The sequence below is a fragment of the Polyodon spathula genome, chromosome 27, assembly GCF_017654505.1.
Source record: "Polyodon spathula isolate WHYD16114869_AA chromosome 27, ASM1765450v1, whole genome shotgun sequence".
Taxonomy (NCBI): Eukaryota; Metazoa; Chordata; class Actinopteri; order Acipenseriformes; family Polyodontidae; genus Polyodon; species Polyodon spathula.
In genome coordinates this window covers 9,370,452-9,385,960 of record NC_054560.1, presented here as the reverse complement: position 1 = coordinate 9,385,960, position 15,509 = coordinate 9,370,452, and the positions used below count along the sequence as shown (strand labels likewise).

Here is a 15,509-nt window from a genome sequence, read left to right as displayed (position 1 = left end):
ATGCAACAGGAGTCTTACTTCCATCCCTGTGAGAACTGTGAGCAGACAATCTCTTCTTGCGTTGTGTAATAGGTGTGCCATGGCACGTACTGTGCATTGTTTTTCATTTCGGGGTAACCCAGTTTTTATTCAGATTTTGGAACGTTGCCCAGGGTTCTGCAATGAGAGGCCGAGGGAAAGGCAGACCGGGAGACAGGTACGGATTACTCATCCCCGAGAGGAGACTGCTCTCTGCTGGCTTTATGATAAGGTTTTGTTTTTGTCTGCAAAAAGCCATCCGAAGCTACATGCAGTGTTGTTTCTGTCTGTGATGGTCTGGCGAATTGAGGGTTTTACACAGAGAGCTGTAGAGCTTGCATTAGCAGGCTCATGCATTCTCTTTAAACGAGTGAACTGAGGGCACTGCTGATAACAGCACACAGCACAGTCAAGGTGAGGGGTCGCACTGACACACATTTTCAGCTGCACTTTTGAAATTAAATTGAATTCCTTGAAACTGGCAGTGTCTGCCCCAGCTAACAGAATCAGAAAATCAGTTGTTTATAATAAAACACAGACAGCAATGTCATGTGAGTATACGTGCAACGGCTTGAGCTTGTCGTCTTTCTTTTTTTCTTTTATTGTGTGGGAGAAGTCAAGACAGTGGCCTCACTCCTGTTGTTGGGCTGCCCCTGGCTGAGGCTGAGCCCTCATGTGCTTTTTCTTTGTTTTATCAGTAGTGGAGAAGGTTGAATATGTGTTTGCTGAAAACGACCAGGTCGCATACAAAGCTGGCAAACTGCTGTCGGTACAGTTTGGGAAAACTTGTTTTATGCAGCTTGATCAAGGTAAAAATGCTTATTTGTTTGTTTGTTTTTTAAACAGTTTCCCACTTTCATCTCTGCTGTCTCTTCTTCCTGTTCAGAGTATACAAGCTCATCTTGGGGAAGAACTTCTGCAGGACTTTATCAACTTCTGTTTGAATTACATGTCAAAGATAAAACTGCCCAAGAAAAGGTAAGGAACCAGGGTCTACCTGAAGCAGTGGCCCAGGTGTCCACTATTACACTGCGTTTTACTTTATTTTTATTTTACTGTCTTGCTATAACGTTGTATCAGCCACCTCTTCCAATTGGAAATCAAGTCGATTGATCAGGGGAACCTCTCCTCTCTCGTTAGAGGGACTTTCATCGAGTTCCGAAACGGAATGCTGAACGTGTCGCCGGTGGGGCGGAGCTGCAGTCAGGAAGAACGAATGGAGTTCTTTGAGCTGGATAAAGTGAGTCGGGTGTCACCCCAACCCTAACGCATAATCCTGCCATTCATCGATGAGTTATGAATCGGCTTTAAATAAACATTGCATCATGTCTACTCAGGTTATTGCTTTGCATAACAGCAACACAAATATGTGAAACCACATGTGTGTTAGTCAGTGTTTTTATTTTTACAGAAGGCGCATATCCGAGATAAATTTGTAGCTGCTCTCAGGAACAAGTTTGACGGACGTGGGCTGGTGTTTTCTATAGGTAATATCAGCGTGCTGGTTCCTGTGTGGTTTGCGTTGTACCAGCTGGTGTGTTCGTAACTGGCGTGCTTGTTGTCGCCCACCCCAGGAGGACAGATCAGCTTTGACATGTTCCCGGAGGGCTTGGATAAGAGGTACTGCCTGGGCATCCTGGAAAAGGATGCGTACGAGAAGATCCACTTCTTTGGAGATAAAACCGTGCCGGTAAGTGACAGCTGATGCAGTGTTTGTTATCTGCAAGGCTGAATCGCCCGAAAGCCACAGAAACGCTTTAGATCTGAGACATCATTGCAGAACATTTTTGATCTGAAATACTGGACAGTGATTGCACACAAATCCATTAGAAGGGTGTAGGAACCCAGTAATAAAATAAAAAAATAGCACAGTGTGCATTTTCTGTTCTCCTCATAGCATGCTTTTAAAGGCATACAATCTGATTATATTCAGCAGGGAAAAAAAGATTAGTTGAAGGTAGTGATCCCAAGCAACCTCTAAAGATTTGCAAACAACCTGGTCTTGTAACCCTAAAAGATCTCTTCTGCTGTGCAGGTCTTCGTGGTTCAGAGGTGTCTACCTTCGCACTGCAGTATAATTTGCTATGGCTAAGTAGGCTCGTGTTTTTTTTCCCCACACCCCCGTCACTCTCTCTGCTGCAGGCATGCCGCTGTTGTAAGGCAGTCCTGTCAGTGCTGTGCCGCTGTGCAGCCTCTTCCCTGGTGTTTGAAATGCAAAGTGATTTAATGGATCCGTTTTGTGTTTCCTGCCTCTGGCATTCATAGAGTAAGCAGTTGAGCTGCAGCAGCAGCTGGGACCTGCAGCCCGGGCAAAGCTCCCTGAATTCAGTAGGCTGCTCTCGAGTTAGATAAACACTTAACCCTTCTGTCTGCTGAAAATGAATTACAAAGAGGCGTGCCGTTAGTTCCTTGCAGCTCCCATACAGTATGCTCTAATGTTTATTTTAGTTTAATGCATCCTTTAATGAATCGAAATTGAAATGGATGGAATCTAATGCAGTAAGGTTCAGCCTGTCATGCCTGTCCTGAGGGGCTAATGACTATGAGATCTACGCAGACCCCAGGACAACAGGACATGAGGTCTCCTCTCCAGAGGACAGCCAGCGCCTCTGTGAGGAGCTCTTCTTCCGGTGAAGCTGTGCCAGAGTGTCTGGTATGGGTAGGAAGCTCCAGCAGAATGAAGGAACAGTAAACTATTTCAGGGAGTGCTCTTAATGTTAAACTGTAATGTAATGTAGGAGAAACACGCGTCCGACTCAGGTACGCTTCTGATAAAATCTCACTGTCTTTGTAGTGTGCCTGCCAATCACTGTACATCCAAAAAGCCTGATTAGAAGAAATGTCTTAATCCTAGATGTGAAAGCGTTCGCTGAATTCCCATCCCGGCTCATAAAATTGTAAAGACCATATGTTAGGAATGTTTTTGCCAGCTCAAGCTCATTTCGTAGTGGTTTCTGGAGGCAGAACCACCACATGGATCAAACCTTCTTTAAATGCGTTCTAGCCTTCTGCAAGACCAAAGGTTGAATTACTGGAACAGCAAGTGGTAATGTTAACTCGACCACCTGCTCATCTCAACACCTGTGTCTGTATGTGTTTTGCTGCTGTAACGTGAACAGCTACAGACATTAAACTCCACTAAAAAGAAACCTTTACAAAAAGGTCTCGTCCGAGTGAAAATGTTTTGCCAGAGTGTTTGAATGGGTGGATTTTAGTTTTATTTATCCTGCCTGCTTTAAAGCATCACTTTACATCGTTTCTTAGTCTTTGTTGTTTTTTTTTATTTTTGTATGTGCTCATCTGGTGTAAATAGGTTGTCTTCTGCGCTCAATGGCAAAAACCAAACAGTTCAAATTCTTTGTTTCTGTGGGGAGCGGCGTCAAGCATAAGTGTCTTTCTTCTAAAGCCTATCATTTGAAGTGCTAATGAGAGCTTAATGCATGCAAATTAGATCAGAGTACATCATAAAGCTTATTAAGAGACGAAGCCGATGTCCAATTCCAGGAAAAACTTGAAGGAATAAATGCAGCGTTTGACAGGCAGAAAAGAAACCCTGAATAACATGCAATTAAAGTTCATGCAATAGTCTGGTAACTCAAAGATGATTGCTAATAAAAGGTGGTCTCTGTGAAGATGAAAGTGCACTACTGCAGTATGCATAGAAATACCTGTGCTGTATTTGTACAGTGCACTAGCACTAGGCAGTACCTTCTTGCTTAAAAGGAAAGCACTTAGCTAAGCAACACTTTGTCAAACAAGGTGTCAGCAAAGATAAACTATGTATCTTTTAAAAACAGATTATTAAAAGATTAGATCTGGAAATGAAAGAGTAGACTCCCTAGCTGGCTGTGTTGTTTAGTTGCAAGCTCCAGCTTAACGTGGGATCTTTATTTTTCGAAGTAGCCAGCGACTCTTGTGCGGTACATGAAATGCAGGTGGCGCTTGACTGTGTTCCTCAGAGGAGGAGAGAACGCTGGAAGAAGCACGCTGAAGCACAGGCATGTCACTTTATTCATGTTTATTGAAATCCCACTGCATTCATTCCAAGTCATTTCAATTGTCAACCCCCCCCCCCCCCCCCTCCACTGAATTTAATAACTAAACAAAATTAAAAAGTGGTTAACAAGAAAAGCCCTAGACTCATCTGTGAAAGTACAGAACTGACAAAACTGATACAATCTTGTGTGTTCTTGTGCTTGTGTGGCAGCAATTATTAGGACATCCTGTGGGTGGGTGTTAATTAACCCAGAAGGGAACTTGCTTGTGTGAGGATCGTTTAAATCAGACCCACCTGGATGAATTAGCCAGTCAGCCGCCTCTGAGCTCCTACAGCTGTTAAAGCACGGTTCATGCCTGTAAATGCGTTTGCAGCGTCAATGTGTACAGCTTGAATTCCTCCTGCGCAGAGAGCTGCATGAGTAGAGCACCTCTCCTCTTCCACAAAACACATTTAAAACTGGTAACTGCTCTTCAGACATTCAAAATGTACAACCCTTTAACTACTGCATTTACTGTTGCTTGGGAAAATACAACTTCTTTTGTGCCTAGTATTTTTTTTACAGATAGGCACAAAAGATTTTGTAAAATAGTAGATGTGCAAGATATATGTATATCTAAATTAAAAAAGGAAAAAAAACAATTAAAAGTTAGAAACAGACTGTAGTTAACACACATCCAGGGCAGTTTGGCCTCCTACACTTCAAAACTTATGAAAGGGATTTCAGGACACACGTATCAAGATTAATTTTATTTCTTTTACACACACCAATTAACAAAAAAATTCCAAACTTCGTTACTTCACAAATATCCTTTCATGCACTGGTGCAATTAAACCTCACAAAAAACCCCAATTAAAACCCTGAAGCAGCACTATATATATGCTTAGTTTTTCTCCTTTTGAAATAAAAATAAAGGCCACCCCCATGACAGGGTGACCGAGTCCTGCCCCCAACCCCTCCCTCCCCTCACACTCCTCTCCTGTGGCTGGTCGGCCAGGTCTCCTAGCTGCTGATGACATGCCCTGACCAGGTCTCATGCTTGGTGCCAGGGGCCAGGTGGGTGATGGTCACTTCCACCGCTTGGACCTTCGCCATCTTTGGAGGAATGGAGCAGAGCTTGTAGGAGACCTCATCTCCCTCCACTGGAACGTACTCTCCTTCGATGCTGCGAGGAGAGAGACTATGATTATAGAACAGCCTGTACAGCCGAGCTGCAGGATTGGGGACATGTTTCACAGAGCCCGATCAGCACCAGTGTTGGACTGTGTAATGCTGCCTTTGGAAAGGCAGGTCCCAGATTAGTGCTAATCAGGGTCTGTGTAGCTCAGTACAAGTAACTATTTGAAATACCTGATTTAATCTCAGTTAAACTCAAATGCATACAAGAGTTGGATCACGCAGGTTACCTTGTTTACTAGACTGAGCTGCGAACACAGGCAAGATCACCTGGAGTCATTAAAAAGTCACTGGAGTGAGAGAGGCGAGCCACATCTTCTCCAATCACCCGTCTTTGACTGCTCACCTCAGTCATTAGGCAAACGGAAAAGCGCTCATTTGTACCAAACCTGACAATTATGTTTTTCAAAATAGAAAAAGTGCAAAATAAAACTACACAGAACAAAAAAAAAAATAAAACTTCAGTGCCAACAGGGAGAGAGGGAGGTAAACTGAAGCAGGTTTTTTAATGCGATCTCAAATCTCTCCCAGTGCTTCTTGCCCAGCCCTTCTATTTTACTGCTTCTAAAGAAGTCTCAAATATGGCTCGTATTTCTGTTTCCACCGAGTGCCTCCAGGCTTCCTTATACCAATCCAGCATGGTCACAACTTGTCCAAATGATTCACTGCCTTTTAAATCTTTCTTTTGTTACCTAGTGCAAAAGGTCATACAGATGCTAATCTTGCACACATCTTTTCTCTGTTAAAGCCAGTATTGTTTTTGCAAACCATCTAGCTGATCAGCATTGTATTCCATCAGCTGAAATGGAATGTCTCCCTCCTCTCTGAATGACTCACGCAGCTCAGACCAGCACAACACAATAAGCCTCTATAGGGTTAGCCGATTCTGTGACATTTAAATTGATGTCACCGCCAAGGACCACCTGCACACTGCAAAGCTTTTCTTCAACTCAAACGAACTCGATCACCAATGCTATAAAAGGGGAAAAACAATGATTCCAGAGCTCTCAAAGAAAACCTGGTGATCTGGAATCAGTCAGGTTAATAGTGTGTGAAAGTGACAGGACATCTTGACCAGGAGGCAGAGCAGAAAGTATCATAGGATGAGCAGATACTGCCACACTCCGCTTTCACCCAGACCCCAGCAGACTCACTCCGAGATGTGCACGAACACGTCTGCGCCTCCGTCCGAGGGCATGATGAACCCGTGTCCTTTGGCGCGAGAGAAGCACTTGCACACGCCCGTGTACACTGGGCCCTCCGCAGCCCGCGCCGCCCTGCGACCAGCACAGAAACACAGGGGTTAACAGAGCAGCACCACAAGCTCAGTAAAACTCACCCCGAAACAGTTACAGTCTACAAGTAACAAGCCCTGGCCGTGGAATCGATAGGATTCATTTAAAGATTCATGAAAGGAGAGGATTCCTTGAATGAAACTCAAGAGTACAGGGGGGGTGGTTACTCTGATATTATCCATCGTTAATCATTTGACATTTAAAACACGATTGAAAGGACGCTGATGGAGGACTCTACTGTATCTTTCATGAGTGATTCATTCAGAAGCCCTCTAGGGAACATTTTAAAATGACCATGGTGAATCCCAGTGACGACTGGGCGTTGAATGGCTTATTTCAGACCAACACACCAGTGAAAGCAGAGCACAGTCTCTGCACTCATGCGTGTCGGTGCTAGCTCTGCAGATCCTGGGGGTCCTGTCCTGAGAGACAGGGAGGCTGCGATGGTACTCACGCAGAGTAGGTCCTGGGGGGTCCTGTCGAGAGAGAGGGAAGGGTGCGATGGTACTCACGCGGAGTAGGTCCTGGAGCGGCGGGTGGGCAGGGGGCTGGGGATCAGGAAGCCCCTCGTGGGTGACGGGCAGCGTTCCCGGGTGTGTCCGCACTCGGGCAGCTGCAGGGACCCCGGAGAGAGGGGAGACTGCGGGGAGCCGGGGGAGAGCGGGGAGGAGGCATCGGAGGACATGGTGGGCTCAGGCACGGAAACACACAGCGGGACTCCAGCAAGCTGCGCGAGAGGGAGGGAAGATATGAAATACAGTATTCAGAGAGGGAGGGAAGATATGAAATATAGTTTTCAGGTAGAAACTTCAACTTCATGAATGCGGCTTACTGTAACTCAAGTTTCTTTTATTGCTGCTTCACGTCCTGCCACCGAGCGTTTGCTAGTTATGGATGCGTTAATCAGTGTGCCTGTTATTTCTCTCTAGTCTGGTCTAAATAGAGAGAGTGTGTTTTATCCCTTCTCTTTGTTCTGAACATGACTTGGGCACCAACAGTGACTCCATTAACAGTAATGACGAAATGAGGGTGCATGAAATTCATTATAAAACCGAACTGTAGGACATGTGCCCTTGTAACGGTAAAGTCATTTTTTTTATGGATTTCACTGCACAATGATAGTGGAAGTTTCTTAATGATTTAAAAAAAAAAAAAAAAAATAAAAAATCGCTGGGTGATCCTGTCAGAAGCTGCAGGTGTTAATGATGCTGCAATTCTACCTCGATATGTAATAAAACTTGTATTACCTATTAAAAGAAAAACAGTATTCTGTGCAGTACGTGTTATTTCAGGTGTCCTTTTTTTTGCACTATACCTTGTTCCAGTCATTTATAAACTCTGTTACATGAACAATGATCATGTTCATCAGCTAAGGGGGTTAATAACTGTCTATTTCAAGGGAGGGGGGAGGGGGAGGGGAAGGATGGCTGTTAATGGATCCAGCAACTGTTTTGCAACCCTTCTTCCATAATCCCATTGTGTGCAGCAAGTACTGCCTTGTCCTCCTTCGCCTTGGGTTATCCAGGCAGATGATAAACAAGCTATACAGTGTTAAGCTTCTCCAAAGACAATACATTTCCTTGAACAGCCCCAGACGTCTCCCTGTTTTTGCAACAAATCCAGTTGCAGCGACATGTTTTTTACAAAAACTCCTCTGATGTTAGCTGGATCACACAGGTCCTGGTCTCTTCAGTTCCAGCTCAGTGCTGCAGGGTGTATTGGAGCACCGTCTGCAGGGAAGAGCACCCGGTTCTCCAGCCTGTGTTCAGAATCACTGGTGCGAGCACATTCCTCCCGCTGTCCGCTGCTGTAGCACAGGCGATTCCAAAAACAAAGTGCCCCTTTTTTTTGTTCCAGCACTTTGACTTGGCTGACCCCAACCAGCGTGCACATCCACACACACAGTCCCAGTGCACAGAGCTGGGGCTTCCAGAATGATCGTTTTACAAATAAAAACACGAGAACACAGAATCCTGACACCGCTAGCAGGGTTTACAATGTCCTGTTAATCAAGAGAGACCTCCCTGGTTTCAAATACTGGATTTACAAGAAGTGTGACTGCGTGGAACACACAGACAATATTATTATACTCCACCTCTTATTTGATTTAAAGGCATGATAAATCAATTCTTTCAAATCAATTTTCTTGCCTTTTTAACATACCAGGCTTACAGCGAGATGAAAACCGTTCAGTTACAGAATAAAAAGGAACAGCAGCTTTTTGTTAATTGAAACAGTCAGCTGAAATAAGCAGAGATTACGTTCCAATAAAAACTGCTCAAATCTTTCAAAACATGCCTTTGAACGAAGCCGTGCAGCCAGGTAGTGCACTCTCAGCTACGTGGTACTAAAACAAAACAGACAGCAACATCAGCAGCACACAGACATCCCACTCGGAGAACGCCGTTGCCTGGAGACAGCTGCTACGGATACCTTTCCTTTCTGAGGCCTGTAAGCCAATCAGCATGGGGGGGGGGATTTAAATTAGAGAATCCAAGAGGAATCTGGAATACTTTCAGCCCTGTCATTGTCCCCATCTCCACCTGCAGCCTCATGTCTCACCATCACGGTCCGGAAAGTTTCCAAAGAGAATCAAGCAATCAATCACTCTCTCATTGCTTTAAACAGAAATTCAAGAGCGAGTCCGACAAGGACAGAGTAATAAAACAAGATCAGGTATCTACTGTCCAGCTCCCAGCTTTCCCCAGGGCTACATGAAGCTAATTATTTCAGATTTGTGGCGTCTTTGTTTTCGGGACACACCTGGTTAGTACTGTAAACACGCACACAAGAGCTGCAACACTGTACGCTGCGTGGACCTACCATCTGTAGCACACGTTTGTGCCACGGAACTTTGCCTCGTGACCAGTTTGTGTTACCGAACATAGGACAGATTCTGTCTGGGTAACATACAGCATTAAAGCTGCAATGACAAATGTGCGTCGCCGAATGCATTTCTCTTAGTATTTGTAAATTTAGCACAGTTGATCGTGATGTGCATGGTATTGGCAGTACAGAACCGTAGCCTACATTGAACTAGGCTATTCAGATTGAATTGCTGCTTGCCTCAGTTATGTTACCGTTTCATCTTCTCTCTCTCTTGTTGCAGCTGAACTGCTGTCCTGCAGGTAAATTCACTAGAATGTGAAGGCTGTTTGTCTGAACACTGGCACCTGTTTGTAACCTGCTTTCCTCTTCTGTCGAGCACAGCCTGCTTTCAGGTGCTGCTGTAAATGTGGTGGGGATGATGAACAGCAGCTTGGCTGTCAATAGATCCAGGAAGAAGCCCTGCCTCCCTGGCAGACCTGCGAGTCCAGTAGCGATTTGCATGGCAGTGCAATGACTCAACAAGCACAGCGGAATGGAAAATGGTAAAACAATCAAAACGAGAGAATGGATTCAGAAAAACAAAGAGATATTCACAGGCTGTGTCTGCGAGATTAACCTTTTCATGCACACAGCCTTGTCCATGAAAAGGGTTAATAGACTGGTTGCTGCCTCACTGCCAGTTCTGCATGATCTGTTGATCTGGTGCAGGTACCAAGGTCTGTTTAGCTCAGAGTACACTTCTTGCTGTATATGGTACAGATCCACATGCCCAGACGAACAATTACACTGGAATAACTGCATTGTGAACAGTGGCGGCACACCTTCGATGTACAGCAAGTGACTGCAGAATTACTGGGTGCACAAAATCACCTGCATTTCCATTCAAGATCTGCTGGTATTCAGTCACTCGCACTAGTCTACTCTCATACCAAATCTTATGCTGCGAGAATGGGGGAGGGAGGAACAAAAACTTTCTACAAGCTGTAGTACGGTTTGTCTCGTCACAAACTCATAAAGTGAACAGCAGAATGGCTTAATGATTTTCCAGAGCAGCGATTGATTCACTCCTAATAAAACCATGTGAAGCGGCGAGTTTGGCTTGCAGTAAATGCTGGCAGTGCTCGGCAGCTGGCTCTCGTCCTAGATTTCCTTGGCCCACATCAGAGACAGCCACTCCAGCCAGAATGACAGATTCCAGAGATGGCTGTTAAAGGGTGCAATATCCTCTTTCACTAAAAGCAGTAGCTAACACCCTTGGCTTTCCATATATCCACACTGCTGACTGGGAGCGACATATCGCTGCAAATGTTTTTGTACACAAAGAGTTGTGATTCTTTTCATATTTTAATGCTGGGAATTGATCATTTGAAAAAAACTATTACCAGCACACTGCTCAACCGGGTCTACGACTGAACTGTTCTTTGTAATGTCATACCATCAGGAGCTTGCTGGTTTGAATCCTGGTTGCGCCAAGTTGTCAATCTTGGCTGGAAGTGCAGATTTAAACAGTAGCGCCAAGACAATGTGTCAATACCACAGTCTATTTTAGGTGCCACTGCACAGAAAGGTTAGATTTACAATTTTTTTTCTAAATGGATTGCTAACACAGAGCCTCTCGACAGCAGAGTTGCCCTCTTCAGCCACACTCTACTTCTCTTCTGTGGGGGCGGTTCATTTCGCATTGCGCTGTAGGCGGCAGTGTTTGTGGAACAAATATTTACGTGGGCATTGCTGCATTCAACAGATTGAAATCAAAACAATTCATTGAAATAAATTAATGATCAAACAGTTCTGAATTGTTCCAGGAACTGTGCACTTATAAACCAGACAACATCCCCTTTCCTCCTCCTCTTCAATCCAGAGAACGGAGATTTCATCAAATCGGGGAGGAGGAGGAGGATACATTCTTATGTAAACGTAGGCAGCTTACACAGCCAACATGAAACTCACGCAGGTCGCGTTTGCAGAGTGTTGATGGAACGTGTTTTCGCTGCGCAGCGGCGTCATCAGAGCCGGTCGCGTTTGCAGAGTGTTGATGGAACGTGTTTTCGCTGCGCAGCGGTGTCATCAGAGCAGGTCGCGTTTGCAGAGTGTTGATGTCGCTGCGGTACGCACTTAATGACCTTCATTACAATTTGTAGCAGCAGTTATTTGCAATGACTTGCAATCTACAGTTTCCCCCTCAACAGCACGACGCACTCAAATCTGACCTTGACAAGTCAAAAATTGGCCCCAACTATTCAAATATTTGACTGATCCATCTGGCACACAAACACACTGCTTAGAAGTTGCTGCATTACAAACTCCCTCCCAGATTCAGAAACATTTCAACCTCCACAGGATCTGGCACTCCTCAAACAGGTTCAATTAGAAGCAACATTAGAGCAGTACCTTCGTCATAAATCAACCTGTACCGACTAGCAAACCATTTAGAAATAAAGACCAGACATTGCCAAGCAACCGAGGACACTGAGAGGACTCCAGATGGAGTTACTGCAGTAGACATTAAATCAACATCCTCATCATGCATCTATTCTCCAGGCAACGATCAACCCTGCTCTACTGGCACAGTGCAGTTTGAATCTCAACTCCATATAAAACAAAAAAAGAGGACTGAAGACATCTGTCACTCCTGACCCCCCGGGGAGAGAAGGCCAGTTACTTAGGAACTGTCCCATAATCTCTCGAACAGCCTGGAGGTGTTGCATAAGAACCCTGATCTACTGCACTTCCTAGGAGTCCCGCCCACTGGGAACATTTCACAACACCTCAGCACAAAATACTCATAAATTTGGGAGCAACAGATTTGGAAAGGGACTGATCAAAAGTGTAATATTCCGAAGTGGCCACTGCACTTCAGTACAGTGTGTCTTGTGGCCAGTGTCTTGCTCACTGAGATGTGATTCGCAGTTCTGCAGACATGCTCCAGTGACCTTCATCATTGCATGGCAGAGGTTTATAGACTCATCCCAGGATTAATGCACCTCAGCTGCTTATGAAACAACCCTTTTACATCCTCGGAGTGCAATCTAATGCCAGGACAATCTAGTAGATAATAATAGCTTTTTAAAAAGGGAGGCTCCTGATGAAGACTGGAAAATTGTACACACACACACACACAGATTAATGAGAGCCTTACACTACCACAGCTCCAATAGAAGGCAATTTCTGTAGATCACAAGATCATGTGGCTTCAGGACAGGAACTCTGGACTCTCACATCAGCCATCCCTCCCACTGTACATTGTGATGCATCATGCGCTGGACCCTCACAGCCGGACAGAGCCGTCACAGACACACACGTCTCACTGCAGAGTCACAGGACCCAGGTCGGACTGCAACTGGACTCTTCAAGAAAGACTGCTTTATTTTTCAACGCTGTGTATTACAGCACTGGTGGTACTGGTACGTGCCAGTTGAAGATCAGATCTGGGTCTTCCATCTCAGAGCTTCAGCTGGACTTGCCTAGAAAGAGTAAACACTGTGCAGATGTAAACCGGGTCACACTTTTAAAGCATGCTATGCATTTCCTGCCAAATCCCCGAGTGAAGACTACAGTACACAGCAGAAGCTGTCAAGAAATGAGAAGAGCTGCCACATGGGCTGGCTGACTGCTATTAAACTGACAAGACTTGCAGCAATGCTGTAAATAATTACCTGGAATACCGCCCCCAGGTGACTTGCTATACTACCAAGCTGGCAGTATATTGCATATTTTTATCTAGCTTTTCTTGACAGACACACACAATTAAAAGCACAAACCGTACTATTAATACAGAACTAAGCCTGTGTGTAGCAATTCCCATATTGCAAATACTAAGTAGCCTCTTGTCTGGCACACTCCCGTCTATATCACCGGCGCAGCGAGCGGAGCGCTAACCTTTTCTACGCACCCGTGCCTCATGCTTTACCGGATTTGCAGATTTCACCCAGGCCTGATTCACGACAATTTGCAACAGTTTTTAAAAAAAAAAAATAAAATCTGGAGAGTCGCTGTCTGTGGGAATTAATCTGGTCACAATAACAATAGGAGGTACGGGTTTGGCGTGATTACAGTGTTTTGCATATTCGCAAAATGCTCCATGTATGACATCTCATTTAAAGAGCCATCACCAGGAGGGAGCGATCCGTAAATTACACAGTTGCTTCATACTTAACTGGCAACCCGTTCTACACACGACGCTCGGCTTTCCAGAGGAGTTTCTCAACACGCACATCTGATTGATTTGTAACACCAGGGAGCGCATTGTGCATAGCCTTCCGAAATACACGAGGGGCTGGTCGGGTCTGGCGCGGAGGGGAGCTGCTGGGAGCAATGGCGTCACGCTGGGTCATTAGCAAACAGGCGGAGTGCAGGCAGGCAATGATAACGCTGTTGACTGTAGATTTAAAGTACTTCATAGTTATTATATAAAAATTAAGCACCAGTTAATGGCCGATCCAACGCGTCTCTGAAGGCTGCCTGCGCTTATTTGCCGTTAAAAGATGGATCTTGGGATTGCTTCAGCAAGGCAGACAGGAAGCAACACAGTGAAATCCGAGCAGTCTGTTCAGTTTGAATTTGGGGTTGTTGATATAGCTCATGCACAGCGCTTTCTCAATCCCATCACATCGTTTTAGTGCTGGCGCAGAATACCGCGCCGTCGTTTTTCCGTGATTTCGTACGCAGCACTTCATCCAGTGAAGTGCTGGGGGTAAAGGGGGCACGGATAGCGGTATAACACAGTGACTCCACGTTGAAATCACATGCAGCGCATTTTAAACACGCACCCGTGAGCAATAACGCATTCCTGCATTGAGCGTTACAGTGCCTGATTCCAACCCACAACTTCAGCTCTGATCGGAACTCTCCCGGAACATTGTAACATCCGAATCTAAACAGAAAATAACGTCGAATATTATCTGCAATCTTTTAGAGGAACATTTTAAAGCTTTGGTGAAAAAATAAAGAGACAAGCCAAGTGGACTGGTGGTGGTAGAGCCCAGTCTTGAAACGCGTGACTCGCCGGTATTGTTTTGCAGTTAACCAAACGCATAGGCAAGTACTGTTTGTAGTATTTATTTTAATTATAATAATCGTTAAATATCTAAATGTAGCTTTTCCCGCGTACTGTGAAATATGACCCCGTGTCCCCTTGAAATACCCACCCAGTTTACAACAAACAAAACCACAGGCACATACATGCAAACCCCTCGGAGAACGCTTACAGTACACGCGTTCCTGTTTCCAGAACCAGGAATCGGCAGTCTGCACACACAAAGAGATACATTGTTGAAATTAAACCAGTAATGTCTTTCAGGGCAAACTTTATGAAAAATAAAAGTGCACTGTTTGAAGTGTGCATCACTTACCTCAAAAGACACTTTGCATGAAAAGAATGAGTAGTTTTCTGTAGTGCAGGTATGTATCTCTCTCTTCCCAGTTTGATATAGAGTAGTGTCCTTGTGTAGCGGAGTTGCGTTGCACACTGCGCTCAGAACAAAGTGACCAGCGACCCAGCCCTACTGACAGTGAACAGGCAGCTTGCGTTACCCGAACTGCGCGCAATTCACTTCAAGGGGGCGTGATGCACATGCAAATACCTCGCATTGACATCACAATAGGAAGATCACTGCCGTATATCTCCTATTACGAGATGTGAGCGAACCCGTTCAGTTTCGTGTCATCTGAATTAAAGTTGCAGTGTTTTAAAAAAAATAAAAATACAAAAGCATGGAACCGACAGTGTCTAGTAATTAGAAAATGACTTCCCATTCCCGGTCCTGGGGACCCTCTGTGGCTGCTGGTTTTCATTCCAACTGAGATCTCAATTACTCCACTAGACCCTTAATTGAACTGATAATTTGCTTAATTAGACCTTTTTACTTGTTTTCAGCTCTTAAACAGCTACAGATTTCAAGCTGGCTATAACACTATAAGTAATTTAAACTCTGCAACTTTTTAGGAGCTGAGAACAGTTAAAAAATGTCTAATTAAGCACATTATTAGTTCTAGTTATTAAGGGTCTAGTCAAGTAACTGAGGGCACAGCTGAATGAAAACCAGCAGACACAGGGATCCCAGGACTGGGGTTGGGTAGCCCTGCTCTAGATGTGTCCATATACTGTATCTGGAAAACAACCTTATCTATATTATCTATTTCTGCATGTAGTAATGTAAGTGCCAACCCCCCTGCAGAATTTCCCCCAAATTAA

The 15,509-nt window shown here is 44.7% G+C and overlaps 2 protein-coding genes across 9 annotated transcripts; one reads left to right on the top strand and one right to left on the bottom strand.

The window, feature by feature from the left end:
* The first annotated feature begins 562 nt into the window (after window positions 1–562).
* On the top strand, window positions 563–2,652 carry LOC121301221 (phosphomannomutase 2-like). Its single transcript, XM_041230364.1, has 8 exons — window positions 563–569; window positions 717–787; window positions 905–996; window positions 1,159–1,258; window positions 1,430–1,484; window positions 1,593–1,708; window positions 2,161–2,173; window positions 2,549–2,652. Exons 1-8 carry the CDS (start codon window positions 563–565, stop codon window positions 2,650–2,652), a joined length of 558 nt encoding a protein of 185 aa, XP_041086298.1.
* A 2,100-nt stretch (window positions 2,653–4,752) lies between these two features.
* On the bottom strand, window positions 4,753–14,860 carry LOC121301399 (calcium-regulated heat-stable protein 1-like). Of its 8 annotated transcripts, none has more exons than XM_041230767.1 (5): window positions 14,668–14,817; window positions 14,498–14,563; window positions 7,000–7,214; window positions 6,347–6,469; window positions 4,753–5,181 (listed from the first exon to the last, which is right to left on the bottom strand). In XM_041230767.1, the coding sequence occupies exons 3-5, from the start codon at window positions 7,170–7,172 to the stop codon at window positions 5,019–5,021; spliced, it is 459 nt and encodes a 152-aa protein (XP_041086701.1). In that variant the 5' UTR covers window positions 7,173–7,214; window positions 14,498–14,563; window positions 14,668–14,817; the 3' UTR covers window positions 4,753–5,018. The 8 variants fall into 8 exon arrangements, with proteins under 8 accessions (XP_041086701.1, XP_041086702.1, XP_041086697.1 ...); XM_041230768.1 differs by having other exon boundaries at window positions 14,524–14,563; window positions 14,668–14,782; XM_041230763.1 differs by lacking the exon at window positions 14,498–14,563 and having other exon boundaries at window positions 14,668–14,860.
* Between the last annotated feature and the right edge of the window lie 649 nt (window positions 14,861–15,509).